At 37.7% G+C, this 21,244-nt stretch overlaps 1 protein-coding gene across 1 annotated transcript in view; it reads right to left on the bottom strand.

The window, feature by feature from the left end:
* LOC130682821 (serine/threonine-protein kinase TAO1-like) overlaps nucleotides 1-21,244 on the bottom strand; it is a 138,597-nt gene that overhangs the window by 116,381 nt on the left and 972 nt on the right. The window contains 1 exon segment of the mRNA XM_057497769.1: nucleotides 16,421-16,524. Coding sequence (XP_057353752.1) covers nucleotides 16,421-16,466 — 46 coding nt within the window. The 5' untranslated portion in view covers nucleotides 16,467-16,524.

The following is a 21,244-nucleotide window of genomic DNA, read 5'->3' as shown; positions in this document are numbered from 1 at the left end:
TTTTTCCTTTGTTCTTATATTCCACAGATGAGTGAAATCATTTGGTATTTCTCTTTCTCTGCTTGGCTTGTTTCACTGAGCAAAATACCCTCCAGCTCCATCCATGTTGCTGCAAATGGTTGGATTTGCCCTTTTCTTATGGCTGAGTAGTATTCCATTGTGTATATGTACCACATCTTCTTTATCCATTCATCTATCGATGGACATTTAGGTTGCTTCCAATTCTTGGCTATTGTAAATAGTGCTGCGATAAACATAGGGGTGCACTGATCTTTCTCATACTTGATTGCTGCATTCTTAGGGTAAATTCCTAGGAGTGCAATTCCTGGGTCAAATGGTAAGTCTGTTTTGAGCATTTTGATGTACCTCCATACTGCTTTCCACAATGGTTGAACAAGTTTACATTCCCACCAGCAGTGTAGGAGGGTTCCCCTTTCTCCACAGCCTCGCCAACATTTGTTGTTGTTTGTCTTTTGGATGGCAGCCATCCTTACTGGTGTGAGGTGATACCTCATTGTAGTTTTAATTTGCATTTCTCTGATAATTAGCGATGTGGAGCATCTTTTCATGTGTCTGTTGGCCATCTGTATTTCTTTTTTGGAGAACCGTCTGTTCAGTTCCTTTGCCCATTTTTTAATTGGGTTATTTGTTTTTTGTTTGTTGAGGCGTGTGAGCTCTTTATATATTCTGGACGTCAAGCCTTTATCGGATGTGTCATTTTCAAAGATATTCTCCCATACTGTAGGGTTTCTTTTTGTTCTATTGATGGTGTCTTTTGCTGTACAGAAGCTTTTCAGCTTAATATAGTCCCACTTGTTCATTTTTGCTGTTGTTTTCCTTGCCCGGGGAGATATGTTCAAGAAGAGGTCACTCATGTTTATGTCTAAGAGGTTTGTGCCTATGTTTTCTTCCAAGAGTTTAATGGTTTCATGACTTACATTCAGGTCTTTGATCCATTTTGAGTTTACTTTTGTATATGGGGTTAGACGATGGTCCAGTTTCATTCTCCTACATGTAGCTGTCCAGTTTTGCCAGCACCATCTGTTGAAGAGACTGTCATTTCGCCATTGTATGTCCATGGCTCCTTTATCAAATATTAATTGACCATATATGTCTGAGTTAATGTCTGGATTCTCTAGTCTGTTCCATTGGTCTGTGGCTCTGTTCTTGTGCCAGTACCAAATTGTCTTGATTACTATGGCTTTATAATAGAGCTTGAAGTTGGGGAGTGAGATCCCCCCTACTTTATTCTTCTTTCTCAGGATTGCTTTGGCTATTCGGGGTCTTTGGTGGTTCCATATGAATTTTTGAATTATTTGATCCAGTTCATTGAAGAATGTTGCTGGTAGTTTCATAGGGATTGCATCAAATCTGTATATTGCTTTGGGCAGGATGGCCATTTTGACGATATTAATTCTTCCTAGCCATGAGCATGGGATGCGTTTCCATCTGTTAGTGTCCCCTTTAATTTCTTTTAAGAGTGACTTGTAGTTTTCAGAATATAAGTCTTTCACTTCTTTGGTTAGGTTTATTCCTAGGTATTTTATTTTTTTTGATGCAATTGTGAATGGAGTTGTTTTCCTGATTTCTCTTTCTGTTGGTTCATTGTTGGTATATAGGAAAGCCACAGATTTCTGTGTGTTGATTTTGTATCCTGCAACTTTGCTGTATTCCGATATCAGTTCTAGTAGTTCTGGGGTGGAGTCTTTAGGGTTTTTTATGTACAGTATCATGTCATCTGCAAATAGTGACAGTTTGACTTCTTCTTTGCCAATCTGGATTCCTTGTATTTTTTTGTTTTGTCTGATTGCCGTGGCTAGGACCTCTAGTACAATGTTAAATAACAGTGGGGAGAGTGGGCATCCCTGTCTAGTTCCCGATCTCAGCGGAAATGCTTTCAGCTTCTCGCTATTCAATATAATGTTGGCTGTGGGTTTTTCATAGATGGCCTTTATTATGTTGAGGTACTTGCCCTCTATTCCCATTTTGCTGAGAGTTTTTATCATGAATGGATGTTGAACTTTGTCAAATGCTTTTTCAGCATCTATGGAGATGATCATGTGGTTTTTGTCTTTCTTTTTGTTGATGTGGTGGATGATATTGATGGACTTTCGAATGTTGTGCCATCCTTGCATCCCTGGGATGAATCCCACTTGGTCATGGTGTACGATGGTTTTGATGTATTTTTGAATTCGGTTTGCTAAAATTTTGTTGAGTATTTTTGCGTCTACGTTCATCAGGGATATTGGTCTATAGTTTTCTTTTTTGGTGGTGTCTTTGCCTGGTTTTGGTATTAGGGTGATGTTAGCTTCATAGAATGAGTTTGGGAGTATCCCCTCCTCTTCTATTTCTTGGAAAACTTTAAGGAGAATGGGTATTATGTCTTCCCTGTATGTCTGATAAAATTCCGAGGTAAATCCATCTGGCCCGGGGGTTTTGTTCTTTGGTAGTTTTTTGATTACCGCTTCAATTTCGTTGCTGGTAATTGGTCTGTTTAGATTTTCTGTTTCTTTTTGGGTCAGTCTTGGAAGGTTGTATTTTTCTAGGAAGTTGTCCATTTCTCCTAGGTTTCCCAGCTTGTTAGCATATAGGTTTTCATAGTAGTCTCTAATAATTCTTTGTATTTCTGCGGGATCTGTTGTGATTTTTCCTTTCTCATTTCTGATACTGTTGATTTGTGTTGACTCTCTTTTCCTCTTAATAAGTCTGGCTAGAGGCTTATCTATTTTGTTTATTTTCTCGAAGAACCAGCTCTTGGTTTCATTGATTTTTGCTATTGTTTTATTCTTCTCAATTTTATTTATTTCTTCTCTGATCTTTATTATGTCCCTCCTTCTGCTGACCTTAGGCCTCATTATTTCTTCTTTTTCCAATTTTGATAGTTGTGACATTAGACCGTTCATTTGGGATTGCTCTTCCTTTTTTAAATATGCTTGGAGTGCTATATACTTTCCTCTTAAGACTGCTTTTGCTGCGTCCCACAGAAGTTGGGGCTTAGTGTTGTTGTTGTCATTTGTTTCCATATATTGCTGGATCTCCATTTTGATTTGGTCATTGATCCATTGATTATTTAGGAGCGTGTTGTTTAGCCTCCATGTGTTTGTGAGCCTTTTTGCTTTCTTTGAACAGTTTATTTCTAGTTTAATGCCTTTGTGGTCTGAAAAGTTGGTTGGTAGGATTTCAATCTTTTGGAATTTACTGAGGCTCTTTTTGTGTCCTAGTATGTGGTCTATTCTGGAGAATGTTCCATGTGCACTTGAGAAGAACGTGTATCCTGTTGCTTTTGGATGTAGAGTTCTGTAGATGTCTATTAGGTCCATCTGTTCTAGTGTGTTGTTCAGTGCCTCTGTGTCCTTACTTATTTTCTGTCTGGTGGATCTGTCCTTTGGAGTGAGTGGTGTGTTGAAGTCTCCTAGAATGAATGCATTGCATTCTATTTCCTCCTTTAGTTCTGTTAATATTTGTTTCAGGTATGTTGGTGCTCCTGTATTGGGTGCATATATATTTATAATGGTTATATCCTCTTGATGGACTGAGCCCTTTATCATTATGTAATGTCCTTCTTTGTCTTTTTTTACTTTCTTTATTTTGAAGTCTGTTTTGTCTGATACCAGAATTGCAACACCTGCTTTCTTCTCTCTGTTGTTTGCTTGAAATATCTTTTTCCATCCCTTGACTTTAAGTCTGTGCGCGTCTTTGGGTTTGAGGTGAGTCTCTTGTAAGCAGCATATGGATGGATCTTGCTTTTTTATCCATTCTATTACTCTGTGTCTTTTGATTGGTGCATTCAGTCCATTTACATTTAGGGTGATTATTGAAAGGTATGAATTTATTGCCATTGCAGGCTTTAAGTTTGTGGTTACCAAAGGTTTAGGGTTAGCTTCTTTACTGTCTTACTGTCTAACTTAACTCGCTTGTTGAGCTATTATAAACACAATCTGATGATTCTTTATTTCTCTCCCTTCTTATTCCTCCTCCTCCCTTCTTCATATGTTGGGTGTTTTGTTGTGTGCTCTTTTTAGGAGTGCTCCCATCTAGAGCAGTCCCTGTAGGATGCCCTGTAGAGGTGGTTTGTGGGAGGCAAATTCCCTCAACTTTTGCTTGTCTGGGAATTGTTTAATCCCTCCTTCATATTTAAATGATATTCGTGCTGGATACAGTAGTCTTGGTTCGAGGCCCTTCTGTTTCATTGCATTAAGTATATCATGCCATTCTCTTCTGGCCTGTAGGGTTTCTGTTGAGAAGTCTGATGATAGCCTGATGGGTTTTCCTTTGTAGGTAACCTTTTTTTTCTCTCTGGCTGCTTGTAATACTTTGTCCTTGTCTTTGATCTTTGCCATTTTAATTATTATGTGTCTTGGTGTTGCCCTCCTTGGATCCCTTGTCATGGGAGTTCTGTGTACCTCTGTGGTCTGAGAGGCCATTTCTTCCCCTAGTTTGGGGAAATTTTCAGCAATTATTTCTTCAAAGACATTTTCTATCCCCTTTTCTCTCTCTACTTCTTCTGGAATGCCTATGATTCTTAAATTATTTCTTTTATATTGATCACTCAGCTCTCTTAAAATTCTTTCATTCCTGGAGATCCTTTTATCTCTCTCTGCATCAGCTTCTCTGCGTTCCTGTTCTCTGTTTTCTAGTCCATTAATGGTCTCTTGCATCTCGTCCATTCTGTTTTGAAGTCCTTCCAGAGCTTGTTTTATTTCTGAATTCTCCTTCCTTAGTTCTTGCATATTTCTCTGCAAGTCCATCAGCATGGTTATGACTTTTGTTTTGAATTCTTTTTCAGGTAGACTGGCTAAATCTATCTCCCCAGATTCCTTCTCAGGGGAAGATGTAGCAGATGCCGAAGCTGTCTGGGTTAGTCTTGTCTGAATCATATTTTTTTGCCTTTTCATGTTGACAGGTGCTATTGACTGTCAGCTGGGAGGGCCAAAATTTTCACTTACTACTGGCCTTTCTTTACTGGGGCAACTGCGACCCCTAGTGGCTTGTGTTGGGTAATTGCGTGTAGAGTGGGTCTTTGTGTCTTGCCTGGCCGGAAGGGAGAAATTTCCCTTTCTGTGGGCGGAATTTGTCTCAGGCTGCTTCTCTGCTTTCGCAGCGCCCGGTGGGGTGATGGATGGGGGGGCTGCTTGACTGTTTGCCTCCGTGAGGGGTCTCAGAGCTGTTGCCCAGGGGGTTAGTGCACCCGGTTTTCCCTGTAATTTCCAGCTGCTGTACTGTGACCTGGGTTGTTTCCGTCAAGCTGTTAAGTCCCTGTCCCTTTAAGACTTTCAAAAAAGCCCCCGCTTTTCTTTGTCACAGGGGCATCAGCTTCAGCACCCGCTCTGAGGTCTACCCCCTGTTCTCCCAGTATCCAGGGCCCCCTGGGCATATACTGTGTCTGCGCTCTGGCCCGGATGGCTGGGGCTGGGTGTTCGGCAGTCCTGGGCTCCGTCTCCCTCCCGCTCTGCCTATTGTTCTCCCGCCGGGAGCTGGGGGGAGGGGCGCTCGCGTCCCGCAGGGCCGGGGCTTGTATCTTACCCCTTTCACCAGTCGCTGGGTTCTCGCTGGTGTAGCTGCAGTCTGGCCACTGTCCTGCGTCTTCTGGTCTCTCTTTTAGGGCTAGTTGTGTTTGTTGTATTTTCAAAAGTATATATGTTTTTGGGAGGAGATTCCCACTGTCCTACTCACGCCGCCATGTTGGCTCCGCCTCTTGACATATTTTTTTATTTGATTTGTTAATATTTTGTTGAGTATTTTTGCATGTATGGTCATCAGGGATATTGGTCTGTAATTTTCTTTTTTTGTGGTGTCTTTGCCTGGTTTTGGTATTAGAGTGATCCTGGCTTCATAGAATGAGTTTGGAAGTATACTCTCCTCTTCTACTGTTGGGAAAACTTTAAGGAGGATGGGTATAGGTCTTCAGTAAATGTTTGATAAAATTCAGTGGTGAAGCCATCTGGTCCAGGGCTTTTGTTCTCAGGTAGGCTTTTTTTTTTAACCACATCAATTTTGTTGCTGGTAATTGGTCTGTTCAGATTTTCTGTTTCTTCCTGGGTCAGTCTTGGAAGGTTGTATTTTTCTAGAAAGTTGTCCATTTCTTCTAGGTTGTCTAGTTTGTTAGCATGTAATTTTTCATAGTGTTCTCTAATAATTCTTTGTATTTCTGTGGTGTCTGTAGTGATTTTTCCTTTCTCATTTCTGATTCTGTTTATGTCTGTAGACTCTGTTTTTTCTCTTGATAAGTCTGGCTAGGGGGATATCTATTTTGTTTACTTTCTCAATGAACAAGCTCCTGTTTTCATTGATTCTTTCTATTGTTTTATTTTTCTTGATTTTACTTATTTCAGCTCTAATCTTTATTATGTCCCTCCTTCTACTGACTGTGCGCCTCATTTGTTCTTGTTTTTATAGTTTTATTGTGAGTTAGACTGTTCACATAGGATTGTTCTTCTTTCCTGAGGTAGGCTTGTATTGCAATATACTTCCCTCTTAGCACGGCCTTTGCTGCATCCCACAGATTTTGCAGTGTCGAATTATTGTTGTCATTTGTCTCCATAGATTGCTTGATCTCTGTTTTAATTTGGTCATTGATCCATTGATTATTTAGGAGCATGTTGTTAAGCCTCCATGTGTTTGTGGGATTTTTTGTTTTCTTTGCATAATTTATTTCTAGTTTCATACCTTTGTGGTCTAAGGAGCTGGTTGGCACAATTTCAATATTTTTTAATTTACTGAGGCTCTTTTTGTGGCCTAGTATATGATATATTCTTGAAAATGTTCCACGGGCACTTGAGAAGATTGTGTATCCTGCTGATTTTGGGTAGAGTGTTCTGTAAATGTCTGTTAGGTCCATCTGTTCTAATTTGTTGTTCAGTGCCTCTGTGTCCTTACTTATCTTCTGTCTGGTTGATCTGTCCTTTGGAGTAAGTGGTGTGTTACAGTCCTAAAATGAATGCATTGCATTCTATTTCCCCCTTTATTTCTGTTAGTATTTGTTTCAAATATATAGGTGCTCCTGTGTTGGGTGCATAGGTATTTATAATGGTTATATCCTCTTGTTGGACTGACCCCTTTACCATTATGTAATGTGCTTCTTTGTCTCTTGTTACTTTCTTTGTTTTGAAGTCTATTTTGTCTGATACAAGTACAACTCCTGCTTTTTTCTCCCTATTAGTTGCATGAAATATATTTTTCCACCCCTTCACTTTAAGTCTGTGTATGTGTTTGGGTTTGAAGGGAATCTCTTGTAGGCAGGATACGGACACATCTTGTTTTTTAATCCATTCAGTGACTCTGTTTTTTGATTGGTGTGTTCAGACAATTTACATTTAGGATGATTATCAATAGATATGTACTTGGAATGATGGTTGTAATTAGGGAGAAAGGATAGAAAAGCAGATCTGCTATCTAACTCTGTAAGCCCAGTGTGCAGGTAGAAGCCTCTATGCTTTGCACTTGTAGCCGATGTAGGCGGGGCTGCCCTTTGGCTGGCCTGGTGCAATGGCAGAGGCAGCCAATTTTCGTGCTGGTGCCGGCTGGGAGAAAGGCACAGCAGGCTGTGTATCACAGTGGGGGCCTCAGAACTGGGTAGCCAGCCAAGAGCATGGAGCACCTGAACCTCCTGAAAGGTCCCAACCTTCTCAGCAGAGCGCACCTGGACAATTCTGTCCACCTGTCCTTTCTCGTGAGCAGCAAGCTCTGTGCAGTCCTTGCCCCTTTAGCAGCCCCCTCACTGTTAAGAAGTCTCTCAGACTCTCCACCTTTCTTTTGTCCCAGAGCTTCCAGATGTGGATCCTGTTTTCCACAAGCGGCTGGAATCTCAGTCTCTCCAAGTATTCCGCCTTTCTTAGTTTTCCAACCCCACTAATCTCCATGGCACCATGTAATGTAGGTTCCTGCTCCAGAAAAGATCTCCAGAGCTGGGTGTTCAGCAGTCTTAGGCCTCCACCCACTCCCCACTCTGTTTCTCTTTCTCCCGCCAGTGAGCTGGGGTGGGGGAAGGGCTTGGGTCCCGCCGGATCATGGCTTTGGTACTTTACCCTCTTCCATGAGGTCTGTTCTTTTCTCCAGGTGTATGCAGTCCGGCACAGGCTTCTTTCCTGTTGGTCTTTCCAGGATTAGCTGTATTACAGATATTTTCATATTATATGTGGTTTTGGGAGGAGGTTTCTGTCTTACCTCTCATGTCACCATCTTGAATCCTCTCTGTGCTTCTAACATTTTAAGAGCAACTGCCCATTAGGGTGAGTTCCTGAAAACTCTGCTTTCCTTTTTTCTTTTCAAACTCTCCATCTATCCACAAGTGAGTTAGTAAAAATATGTCAGAGTGGAAACCATGGAGTCAGACTACTTCTGCACAAATCTTGACCCACCACTTACTAATTCTGTGACCTTAGGAAAGTACTTAACTTTGCTCAACCTAAATCTCAGTTTGCTCCTGTACACAGTGGGGAAAACAACAGTCCCTATTTCACAGGACTACTGTTAGACCAAATTCAGTATCACATGTAAAAACAGAGGAGGAATCTCCTGCCTCCATACCATTGTCAGTAACGTCATAACAGTTATCTTTTTAAAACTGGATCTTAGCAGATTCCTTCTCCACTTTAAAATGTGTAACAAATTCAACGATGATTATCATTGTCATTATGACCACTGTCACTATCATCATCATCATACCTTAGTACAGTTCAACAAACATCACATTACCTCACTATCCATAATCACTGAAGTCTTTCTGTTCTGTGGCTCCACTGAGTAAGAGGGGGAAAAAAAGCAATATATAGAGAAAACTTGAGATGCCTCCAACAAGGTTTTGTCATCTCCTAGACATTTGGGCAATTTAAGTGTATCCTTTTATCCTTTTCTTCCAAGTATTCCTTACAAGTATTTGGCAAGAATTTGATAAAAACTTTCAATTCTCATGCATATATATTTTCCACAGGATTGCAGAGCATTAACCAAATGACTGAAGTCCACGGACAGTCATGCCCTGACACAGAAGCATGAAGAGAGAGGAACAACTCTGAGGTCCATTAATCCTTTAGGGAAAGGGCATTCCTCAAATTTACTTAACTAAAAGGGCTTACAAAAATCCAAATACATAAAGATGATGTTAATAACAAAAGTATTGGTAAATTAAGTCAGTATATTCTGCTTAAGGAGAAAAGTACGAAATAAATTCAAATTTCTGAAAAATAAGCTTCAGCTGTCAAAAAAATCTAATGTAACAAACATCATCTTCCAATTGGCTTAAATGAGAAGGTATTCCTAGATTACCAATGAATTTAGAAAAGAATAGACACAGTGGCAGTAAGAGCACAGTTGCCTAGACACCATGTAATGTAACCTAATTCAGAGAAAGATGACCATTTTAAATAAGCTAGAAAGCTGAATAGGGACAACCACCTGTTACAGGAATATGCAACCAACAGGACACAAAACACATCACTACCCTCAAGTTCTTGGGAAGAATCCCCTTTACCTCTAATTTAATAACATAATGACAAAAGAATTGCAATGCAAAGTGAGAAAACAATACCTAAGTGATCACAACCACCTATTTTAACAGAGCTCATCACAGTGATGAAACTGAGAATCCCAAAAGGCCAACAAAAACTATGCCTAATCTTAGAAGGCTAAGAGAAAGAGGGAATATTTCTACTCTGAAAATAGTTCAGGGACTTTCCCCACATGCTCTTCTACACTTTAACTTCTCTGAAACCACTCATTGTTGTCCAACAAGACAGTCAACTCAAACACAAATCAAATGACTAAAATAATTTGAGTTGTAAGTATCAAGTACTGCTCTATGTAATATGTAAGTATTATCTCATTTAATCCCCACAGTAATGCCTCTTACAAATGAAAAATCTAAGACAAACAAATGTTTCAGAACTTGCTCAGGGTCACAAAAACAGATAAGTGATGGAGCTGGGACAGGAATCCAGGCACTATGCATGCAAAGCCTTCAATCTTACATTACACACTATCCTGCCTATATCACAATGTGGGTATTAAGATACAAACACACAAGTCAAATCCTCTTCATCTAACCTACATGATTTTAAACTTTTCTTTTCACCCATTGACTTTAAACTTATTTTCTTTTCACCCATTCTCCTGAAATAATTTCTTCATTAGACACTTGAGGAATCTCCTGCCTCCATACCATCCTCAGTAATGTCATAACAGTTATCTTTTTAAAACTGGATCTTAGCAGATTCCTTCTCCACTTTAAACCTTCCAGTGATTGAATAACATGTATATATGTTTTTCTTCCCAGCCAGGCAGTAAACAACTTGAAGAAACCCTTATTAATTTTTATAGTTTTAGATAACACATTTGATGAATTACTGATTTGGCTGGGCTCAAACCTAAAGCCTTAAACAGACCTCCAAACTCATCCATATTTGCTCCTCTATTCACATCACAGACCCTTCTAAGCTCTGACACTTAAATGTATTAACTCTTAGTGTTTATGACAGGTATTGAATGAACACTATGCTAAGAGGATTTATATATTTGTTTAATCTCAACAACCTAAAGAAATGGGAATTTTTATTCCAATTTCACAGATAAGGAATTCGATTTTCAAGGAAAGTTATCTACCTTTGAGCACGTTACAGAACAATCAAAATTTACACCTAAAATAACTATATAAAGGAGAATAAATGAAGTCGATAGCAGAAGGAATGAAATAATAAAGATCAGAGCAGAAATAAATGAAATAGAGACAAAAAAAATAGAAAAGATCCATGAAACTAAGAGCTGGCTCTTTGAAAAGATATTTAAAATAGACAAATCTTTAGTCAGCCTCATAAATTTAAAAGAGGTCTCAAAACCAAACTGAATGAGAAGTTACAATTGACCCCATACAAAGGATCATAAGAGACAACTAAGAAAAATTATATGCCAAAAAAACTGGACAACCTAGAAGAAATGGATAAATTCCTAGAAGCATACAATTCTTGAAGGCTAGATCAGGAAAAAGTAGAAAATCTGAACAGACTGATTACTAGTAATGAAATTGAATCAGTAATGAAAAAACTCCCAATAAACAGAAGTCCAATTCCATATGGCTTCACAGGTGAATTCTACCAAACATTTAAAGAAAAGTTATTATCTATTATCATCAAACTATTCTAAAAAATTGAAGAGTAAGGAATGCTTCCAAACTCATTCTATGAGGCCAACATTACTCTGACACCAAAACCAAAGACACTAAAAAAAAATTAAATTACAGAAGAATCTCCCTGATGAACATAGATGCAAAAATCCTCAACAATGTATTAGCAAACTGAAATCAACAATACATTAAAAGGATCATTCATCATGAATATTTCATGGATGGAAAAATGATGCAGTAAGTACTAATCAATCATCAGGATACACCACATTAACAAAATGAAGAATAAAAACCATATGATCACCTCAACAGACAAAGAAAAAGCATTTGACAAAATTCAACATCCATCCCTGATAAAAATTCTTAACAAAGTGGGGACAGAGGGAACACACCATAACATAACAAAAGCCATATGTGACAAACCCACATTTAACATCATACTTTATAGTGAAAAACTGAAAGCTTTTCCTCTAAGGTCAGAAACAAGACAAGATGTCCACTCTCACACTTTTATTCAATGCAGTACTAGAAATCCTACCCACAGCAATCAGGTAAGAAAAATAAATAAAAGGAATCTAAATTGATATAAATAAGAAGTAAAATTGTCACTATTTGCAGATGATATACTATATTCAGAAAACCCTAATTACTCCACCAAGAAACTATTAGAACCAACAAATGAATTCAGTAAACTTCAAAATCAATACACAAATATCATGCAATGTTTTTTATTATTTTACTATCACACAAAATACAACATACATTAGTATACAAAATCAATATATAGAAATCTACTGTTTCTATATGCTAATAATGAACTCACAGAAAGAGAAATTAAGAAAACAATCCCATTTACATCTACACCAAAAAGAGTAAAATACCTAGGAATAAGGTGAAAGACCTGTACATTGAAAACTATAAGACAATGATAAAAAAAATTAAAGATGACTCAAATAAATGGAAAGATATAGTATGCTCACTGGATTTAACAATTAATATTGTTAAAATGTCCATAATACCCAAAGCAATGTAAAGTCAATATAGTAACCATCAAAATACCAACAGCATTTTTCACAGAGCTAGAACAAATAATCTTAAGATTTGTATGAAACCAAAAAAAGACCCCAAATAGCCAAAGCAATCTCAACAAAGAACAAAGCTGGAAATACAACTATCCCAGATTTCAAACTATACTACAAAGTTATAGTAATCAAAACAGTATGGTACTAGCCCAAAGTAGACTAATAGGTCAATGAAACAGAATAGAAAGCACAGAAGTAAACCCAACTTATATGGTCAATTAATCTGTGACAAGGGAAGCATGAATACACAATAAGGAAAAGACAGACTCTTTAATAAATAGTATTGGTAAAAGTGGGCAGTTACATGCAAAACAATGAAACAGGACCACTTTTTTATACCATATACAAAAGTAAACTCAAAATGGATTAAAGACTTAAATGTATGACCTAAATCATAAAACTCCTGAAAGAAAAGATAGGCAGTAAACTCTTAGACATTGGTCTTAGCAATACTTTTTGGATATGTCTCCTCAAGCAATGACAACAAAAGCAAAAATTAACAATTGGGACTACGTGAAACTAAAAATCTTTGCAAAGTAAAACTATCAACAAAAGAAAAGGGAATCTACTAGATGAGGGAATATATATGCAAATAATGTATCTGATAAGGGGTTAACAGTCAAAATATTTAAGAACTCATACAACTCAACACCAAAAACACAATCCAGTTAGAAAATGGGCAGAAGTTCTGAATAGGCTTTCTTTCAAAGAAGACATACAGATGGCCAAAGACACATGAAAAGATGCTCAACATCACTAATCATCAGAGACTACAAATAAAAACCACAATGAGGTATCACTTCAAAGCCAATCAGAATGGCTAGTATCAAAAATACAAGAAATAACAAGTGTCGGCAAGGATGTGGAGAAAGGGGAACCCTGGTGCATGTTTGTTGGCAGTGTAAATTGGTGCAGACCCACTGTGGAAAGCAGTGTGGAAAAATAGCAAATAGAATACCATACAATCGAGTAAGTCCATGCTGAGTATTTATCCAAAGAACATGAAAACACTAATTTGAAAAGATAAATGTTTACCACAGCATTAGCTACAAAAACGAAGATATAAAAGCAACCTAAGTATCTGTTGATAGATGAATGGATAAAGAAGATGTGGCATATATACTATGGAATATTACTCAGCCATGAAGAAGAATGAAATCTTGCCATTTGTAACAACATGGATAGACCTAAGGGTATTATTCTAAGTGAAATAAGATAGAGAAAGATAAACATCACATGATTTTGGTTGTATGTGGAATCTAAAAATAAGACAAACAAAACAGAACAGAAACAGATTCCTAAGCAGAGAAAAAACTGGTGGTTTCTTGGGAAGAAAGGGGTACACAGGATGGGTGAAATAGTTAAAGGGTATTAAGAGGTACAAACTTCCAGTTATAGAATAAATAAGTCATAGGGACATAAAGTACACCATAGGGAGTGTAGTTGAAAATATTAATTTTGTATGGTGATCAATGCTAACTACACTTATCCTGGTTATCATTTCCTAATGTATATAAATGCCAAATCACTATGCTGTAAACCTGAAACTTATTTAATATTGTATATCAACTATACTTCAATTAAAAATAAGTAAATTTTTAAAAAAGGTAGAAAAGCAAGAAGGGACTTGCCTACAGATTTCAGATGGTTTTTAATTTACCTATATCCAAAAAGAAAAAGGCATTAAGAAAAAAAGAAACAGGATACAAATTATTTAATTACTTAATTACAAATCACTATGTCAAAATACAAGTTTAAAATAGAAATAAACTGAAATGTTAACATTGTTTTGAAAAAAAAAAAACTGCTCTCCTAACAAGCTCTTGCTGAATTACTCCAGTGGCGGTCATCCTAGATATTCTCTCTGTAGGGAATTTCCCATGTCATCTAACTCCTGCGTATAAGTACTCAAATTCAACTTCATAACCAGAAGTTTCTGAGACTCTTTCATGAGGTTCATGTGGTCAAAATTTAATAATTGTAAAAGATTCAACAGAGTAGTTGCAACAGAGACTGCCTGGCCTACAGAGCTGAAAATATGTGCTATCTGACCCCTCAGAGAAAACATTTGCCAACTGCTGCTTTAGAGCATGAACCTTTCAAAAACGGATGCTTACATTTCTTTTTAAATTACACAGAGTATGTTATATCTTGCACCATATACTTATTTTTAAAAATAAAACAAAAGGGAAAAAAGGAACTTTGTAGCAAAACCACTCAGAAGCCTTCAAAGCAAATCCTGATACAGTCTTCCAGGAGGTTTATGTTCCAGCTCATCTCTCTTATGGTTTAAGATTTTATTATGACTTTTGTCCAGGGCTACCTACCAAAGCCAAATACCCAAAAGTAGGCTACAAATCAGGCTGCATAGGGTTAAGAGCTTTAGAAGCCACCCACTAAAGATTTTTGGTGACTTCTGCTGCCAGCCATGAAAGAATAACTGGTATAGAACTGGCCCTCCTACCATAAACAACTAGAAAGCTGGACAAAATATATGAAACAGCACTTTCAGAAAGTGGGACAATAGGCAGAGTAGAACTGTGAGCCCTGCAAAATGGGAAACAACTATGGTAAGCCCTGCAATCGCAGAGCACAGAAGTCTTGAAGGACCCAGGAGATGTACTGATGTTCACAGAGGGTGAGGCAACATGGCTTTCCATGACATAGCACTGAGAGAGAGTTATGCAGAAAAAGTGCTCTAGGAATCTGCATAGAGATCCCTTTGGCTCTGATGCTAAATCCTAAACTGCTGAGGAACAACTCCTGGGAGCTCTAATGTGAATAATTCCTGGAATTCCTGCAGGACTGGAAGACATTCAAATTCCATCCAGCAGAGTAGAGCTATCTAACTGAATATTCTGGGCAACCAAGAGACTCCAGAAAGGCCAAGCTTTGTAACAAGGTTAAATTAGCCCTAAAGTAATGCTACACTACAACCACCCTAACAAAGTTTAACAACAGGCCTGGAAAGGATCGGCCTAATCCACATGTACTTAGATGCCTGCCAAAACAAAGGTCAAAACTCTTCAAAGGAAGACAACAAAATCCAAACATTCAACAACACAATAACCATGTGAAGAAGCAGCAACAGAGGTTATATAATAGGCAGACAAGGATATTAAAACAACTATTATAAATATGCTTCATATACTCAAGAATATAGAAAACAGGAACATACTGAAGAGAGAAATAGAAGACAGAAGTAAGATTCCATTCAATTCTTTTTTATATGTTCTGTAGCTGAAAACCAGTATCTGAAATTTAAAATTCACTGGATAGAATTAACAACAGATTAGCCACTACAGTAGATAAGACTAATGAACTTGAAGACACAGCAACAGACACTTTTAGACCAAAGCCAGAGAGAAAAAAGACTGGAAGAAAAAGCAACTGAACCCCAGTGATTTATAGGACAAAATCAAGCAGTCTAACATACATGTAACTGCAGTCCCAGTAAGACAGGGGAGAGGAGGAACAGAAAAAGTATTTGGAGAAATAGAAGCAGAAATTTTTCCAAATTTGATCAAAACTATAAGCCCAGAAATCCATAAAGCTTAAAAAACACCAAACATAATTAAAACAAAAAAAAAATCACACCAAGACACATCACAATCAAATTGCAAATAAAACAGTGATATTAAAAACAACCCAAAAATATTATAATGTTCTCCTGTCTCCATATATAATATAAAGTAAAAACAACTCTAATCGGAAGAAATCAAGCAACATCTTTCAAGGTCTTTTGACTGAAAAATTTTAATAGACTTCACCAAAGCTGAACTTTCTGCTTTTGTAGGTCTTCTTCTGCTGGTACCCCTAATGTAAACTTTGTCTATTGAGTAATCAAGCATGAACAAAGTACAGTTAAATTACTGTAAAATAACTTGATCAGAATGTATTTGTCTACCTCATAGTTCAGTGTCACATACTTTATATTGTATGCTGCTTGAGGCCGGGAACCTTCATATTTTAGCCTGTACATTTCTAGTGCAATTTCTAGTGGCACATAACTGTAGGAACACTCATGAATGAGTCAATTTCATTTCATTCTCAGTGCATCGCTATGTGGCATGTAGAACAAGATGGGAAAACAGATGCCCAGAGGGATTAAACAACTGTCTCAAGGACACTCCTAAGGGAAGCAGTATCTCACATCCCCAGAGTAATGCCTCCACACAAGGTCACCTCAAAGTAGACACAAAAGAATGTTTTAATTATTACTTACTTTGAGTTTCGACTAGATCCAGAGCAACACTAGAGGCTGTGTCCATTCCGGAGCTGATACAGGATTGGAAGTTTTTCAGCGAGGAGAGAGCAGATTCTATACCACTGAAGGATATAAAACCAGTTGAACATGAATTTGAACTGGAACGTCCTGGCATCTTGAAATTATTACCTAAGTTTTCAAACACAATGAAATAAGATTTATGAGTCCAAGTAATAACTACATAAGAAAATAAACTGCGGTAAATGTTCCTATGAATGTACCCAATATCCCACAAATGACACACTATTATCTACAATCTATATCCCTTGAAGGGGCACTGAAGCATTTGTGCCCTCATCTGGGCCAGCAAACAGATGCACTCACAACATGGAAAGGTAACTATCTTCATTATTCAAGAGAGGCAGAATACTCTCTTCTAAAATATTCCTTAGTTTTCTGAATAATTCAACAACAGCAGTGGTCTTAAAAAGCTGAAATATAAATGGGTTAGAAACAGCAGGTGATTCATTTTTCTAAAAAATGAAAATAGCCATAGTAAAATGGTTTAACAAGGGAAAACTTCAAAAACCTGTAATTTTTAACTTATCTGACATATATGCATATTGAATGCTGAAAACTAAAAATATATATATATATATGAATATGTATGTATGTATAGATGTATGTATGTATATATATATATATATAGTGTGTGTGTGTGTGTGTGTGTGTGTGTGTGTGTGTGTGTGTGTGTGTGTGTGTGTATCCCTGATGGTCCTCTGGGTTCTAACAGATTTAAACACTTGGGGAGATCCCAGATTCTGTTTTCAGTAAAAGCAGAATTTCCCTATAAATTCTTATCTTCTGGTAGCTTATCCACTATAACAGTTTCAGTTATTACCTTCATATTAAACACTCCCTAATCTGTATCTTCAACTACCAAATCTTTAAGCTTTGGACCACTTAGTAAAGCTCCCTACAAAGAGCCATCTTTGCTTAATTCAGAAGCTACCTGAAATTCAATCCACTGTCACCAGTTAGAAAAGTGGGGAGAAATCACACAGGCTTAGAGGGATGGGAAGGTGGTTCTTCAGTCTGTACAAGTTAGCAGAAAGAAGGTACTTTCTTAGAATCATACAGACAGTGCTTGAATTCAGGCCCTGCCACTTAACTCTTGAGTAACCATGGGCAGATTGCTTTAGCCTCTGAGAACTCAGGTTTATCATCTTTTAAGATGGAAGGGGCATCTCACTGTGGACCAGCACACACTGCACAATTATGTAGCATTGGGACCTGCCTCCTGCCCTTACTTTCCCCTGTGGAGAATTGTCCAGGATCTCTGGCATTTCTATCCTCTCCATAGCTACCACCTTAATCTCACACCGGGACTACTACAGTAGTTTCTCAATTGTTGATTCTTTTTAATTAGATTCACTTCACTGATTCAATGGACAGGTACGGAGCACCTTACTGTGTCAGTCATTAGACTCACTAAAAAAGACACAGGGTACTCAGAGAAGATGCCTAAGATGCTGATTTCTATTTTTGACAGGTTAATCTACTACAGACAAACATCCACAACTCATCAATTCAAATCATTCATTAACAAATATTCAGTAAATATATTTTGGAGCATAGTGTAGACAGTCTTAATACAGGGTAAAAAATTGGTCCAGTTGGGCCTAGGGCAGTCAAATGGGATTTTCAGCTTTATCTATTTTTTAAATTTATATTAAAAATCAAGACCTGAAGCAAATATAGCAAAATGTTACAGACGTTAAAATCCAGATGACGGGACAAAGGTTCTCAGTATGTTATTTGGGGGACTTTTTGTGGTATTAAAATTTCGCACCAAGAGACAAAATATGACTATGAATATGAATGAAAAACCAATGATGATTTTTGAACATTTGCAGTTTGGTGAAATAGAGTATTTATTTACAAACTCACTCTGCCTTTCCAAATAAGTTGAGACAGTTACACAATATGTTACAAACATATGCAGTAAGACGGAAAGATATAAATTCATAAAAATCAGGATCAAAAAACAGATTAAAGGGAAAATCAAGTACCTGAGAAAATTAGAATGCAATCATGCAAGGGTTAGAATTCTTTAGGATTCTACACAGCTATGAGTTTCCTGATTAAAAAGTGAGTTATAGGATTCTCGTTCTCCATAAAGATGAACTCAGGAAAAATAAATCTTTCCATGGCAATCAAGGTTGCATGGGTCATCATATATGAGATAATAAGAGTCATAAAAGATATCCTCAATAATAGCCTTACAATGGATGCAATAATAAGCTTCCTAGGACTGTTTCTTAAGTTATTCCTCAGGGTAAGCTAACAACAAGATACTTGTGGCAGATACTAGCTCTGTGCCCATCAAACTCATTTCCCCTTCAACCATATAAGCCATTTCCAGGCTCAGTCCATTAAAACCACACACTTTGTCAATAATAGTTTCCATGTGATAGCTGGAAACAAGCAGCACAGTGACCTCAGAGGCTATAAGTGAAGATGGAGGATCACTAGGATACTATATCACTGCTTGGTGCAACACTCCCACCAATCAGGCTCCACACATGAAAGATATAAAAACTTGAATTGTGCAAAGCCAAAAATGAAAGCAAGGTCATTTAGATTTGGGGCTTACTTGTTACGGCACCAATTGTTAGTCATAAAACACAGTCCTGCAAGGATCAAATGATATGGTTCAAGTATTCAGTTTTCTAGTCAGTCTTGATTTGGGTGTTACTCTAAATTGTCTAGAACAGTGCTGTCCAATAGAACTTTCTGCCATGACAAAAATGTTCTATAATCTTCACTTTCCAATATAGTGGACACAAGGCACATATGACTATCGATTACCAGAAATGTGGTTAGCATGACTGAGGAACTGAATTTTAAATATTATTTAACCGATTTAACTTTAAATAACCACACGTGGCTGGTAGCTATTACCCTGGACTGCACAGTTCTGGAGAAATCATTGTCAAAGTGTACTATTTCTATGAACTAGGAGGAAAGCAAGACGGGGGCAAGCCATAGTATAAACGGGGCATATCTCACTGGAATATCAATTTTACTTAACGGTAACATGAAACATGCTTACACTAAAATAAATGCTAGCTACATGATTGAGTAAAACATGGAGGCAATATAAAGTAGGGATTAAGCTTGCAGCCTCTGGAGCCAGATTTCCTGAGTTCACAGCCTGACATTGTCACTTGAATAACTGAATGGCTTTAATCAAGTTATTTAATATCTTAATGCTTCACTTTTCCCTTCTATAAAATAGGAATGATCTAGTCTGTACCTCAAGGATTACTGTGACGAATGAATGCGTTAACAAGTATAATAAAGCATGTAAGTCTTTAAAAGTGGAAATGAACATTACCATCAACTTCATCATTATAATGCTGTGAGCAACAATACAGAGCAGTGTTAAGAAAGTGGACACTGGAAATTCTGTCCTGCCCATGCCTTTTAAGGCTGTATGGCCTTGGTTAAGTTGTTTAACTTCTCTATCTTCAGTTTGCTCCTTTGTAAAAAAGGAAATAATCATACCTCACAGCATTACTAAGGACTTTCTGAGGAATGTGTATTTTTATGAACACCCTAATGTTCCTTAGGGCCAAACAAGTATGGAGAACATTGAGATCATTGAGTCCTCCCCAAAATATGTATGTTGAAGCCCTAATCCCAATGTATTTGGATAATATTTAGAAAGGTGGCTTTTAGGTTCAGATTATGTTATGCATGAGCTTGGGGCCCTCCTGAAGAGGTTAATGTCCTTATTAGAAGAGGAAGAAACAACATGGCTTGCTTGCTCTCTACCACGTAAGGACACAGTGAGAAAGGGGCCTTCTGCAAGTCACAAGGGCCCAGATCCAAATGTGCCAGCACCCTCATCGCAGACTTCCAGTCTCCAAAAATGCAAGAAATAAATTCCCGTTTTTTAAGCCACCAATCTATGGTATTTTTTTTATAGCAGCTCAAACTGCCAAGGCACAGTGTATGTAAGAATTAATACAATCCAGTAAAATGCAAAGTGTATACCACATGGTAGCTATCCTTATTATCTGAATGCAAAATTCACATTACTCCAATGAAACTTTCCACTTGCAGAGATCTGGAGAAAATTTCCTTCTGTAATTCTGGAGTTTTTCAAGGGAAAAGATTCAGCCTGAGAAGTTAAGAGAATGGATGGAAAGGAAAGATGAAGTAGACCCACTTTTCCCTATTTCTCCCACTAAGTATAGCAAAGTACATAATTCATAGGACAACCCCCTCCCCCAGCAAAGAAATACCTGGCCTCAAATGTCAATAGTGCAGTGGTTGAGAAATCCCGGTTAAAATCAACCTCCTCTTGAAGCCTTCCCCAAGTAACAACAATCTTTTTGTTCCCTGTACCTATGGTCTCCAGTAATAAAACAAGGTTATGTATTTGCCGAGTTTTTCCCTAGCATTTTATTGTGCCTCCCCTTACAGGCCTTGTCTTAAGCCATTCAGGCTGCTGTAATAAAATACCACAGATTGGTTACCTTATAAATGGACATTTATTTCTCATAATTCTGGAGGCTGGGAAGTCCAAGATCAAGGAGCCTGCATGGTCACATTCTGGTGAAAGCCCTCCTCCTGGTCATAGCCCATGCCTTCTTACTCTTTGTTTTCACAAGGTAGAAAGGGAAGGGAGTTCTCTGGAGCCTCTTTTATAATGCACTAATCCCATTCATGAGGGCTCCATCCTCCTGAACTAAGCACCTCCAGAATGCCCCATCTCCTAAAACCCAGAAACTGGCGCTAGGATTTCAACGTACCAGATGTGGGGTGGGGAAG

The sequence above is a fragment of the Manis pentadactyla genome, chromosome 3, assembly GCF_030020395.1.
Source record: "Manis pentadactyla isolate mManPen7 chromosome 3, mManPen7.hap1, whole genome shotgun sequence".
NCBI lineage: Eukaryota > Metazoa > Chordata > Mammalia > Pholidota > Manidae > Manis > Manis pentadactyla.
This window is presented reverse-complemented; position numbering and strand designations above follow the sequence as displayed.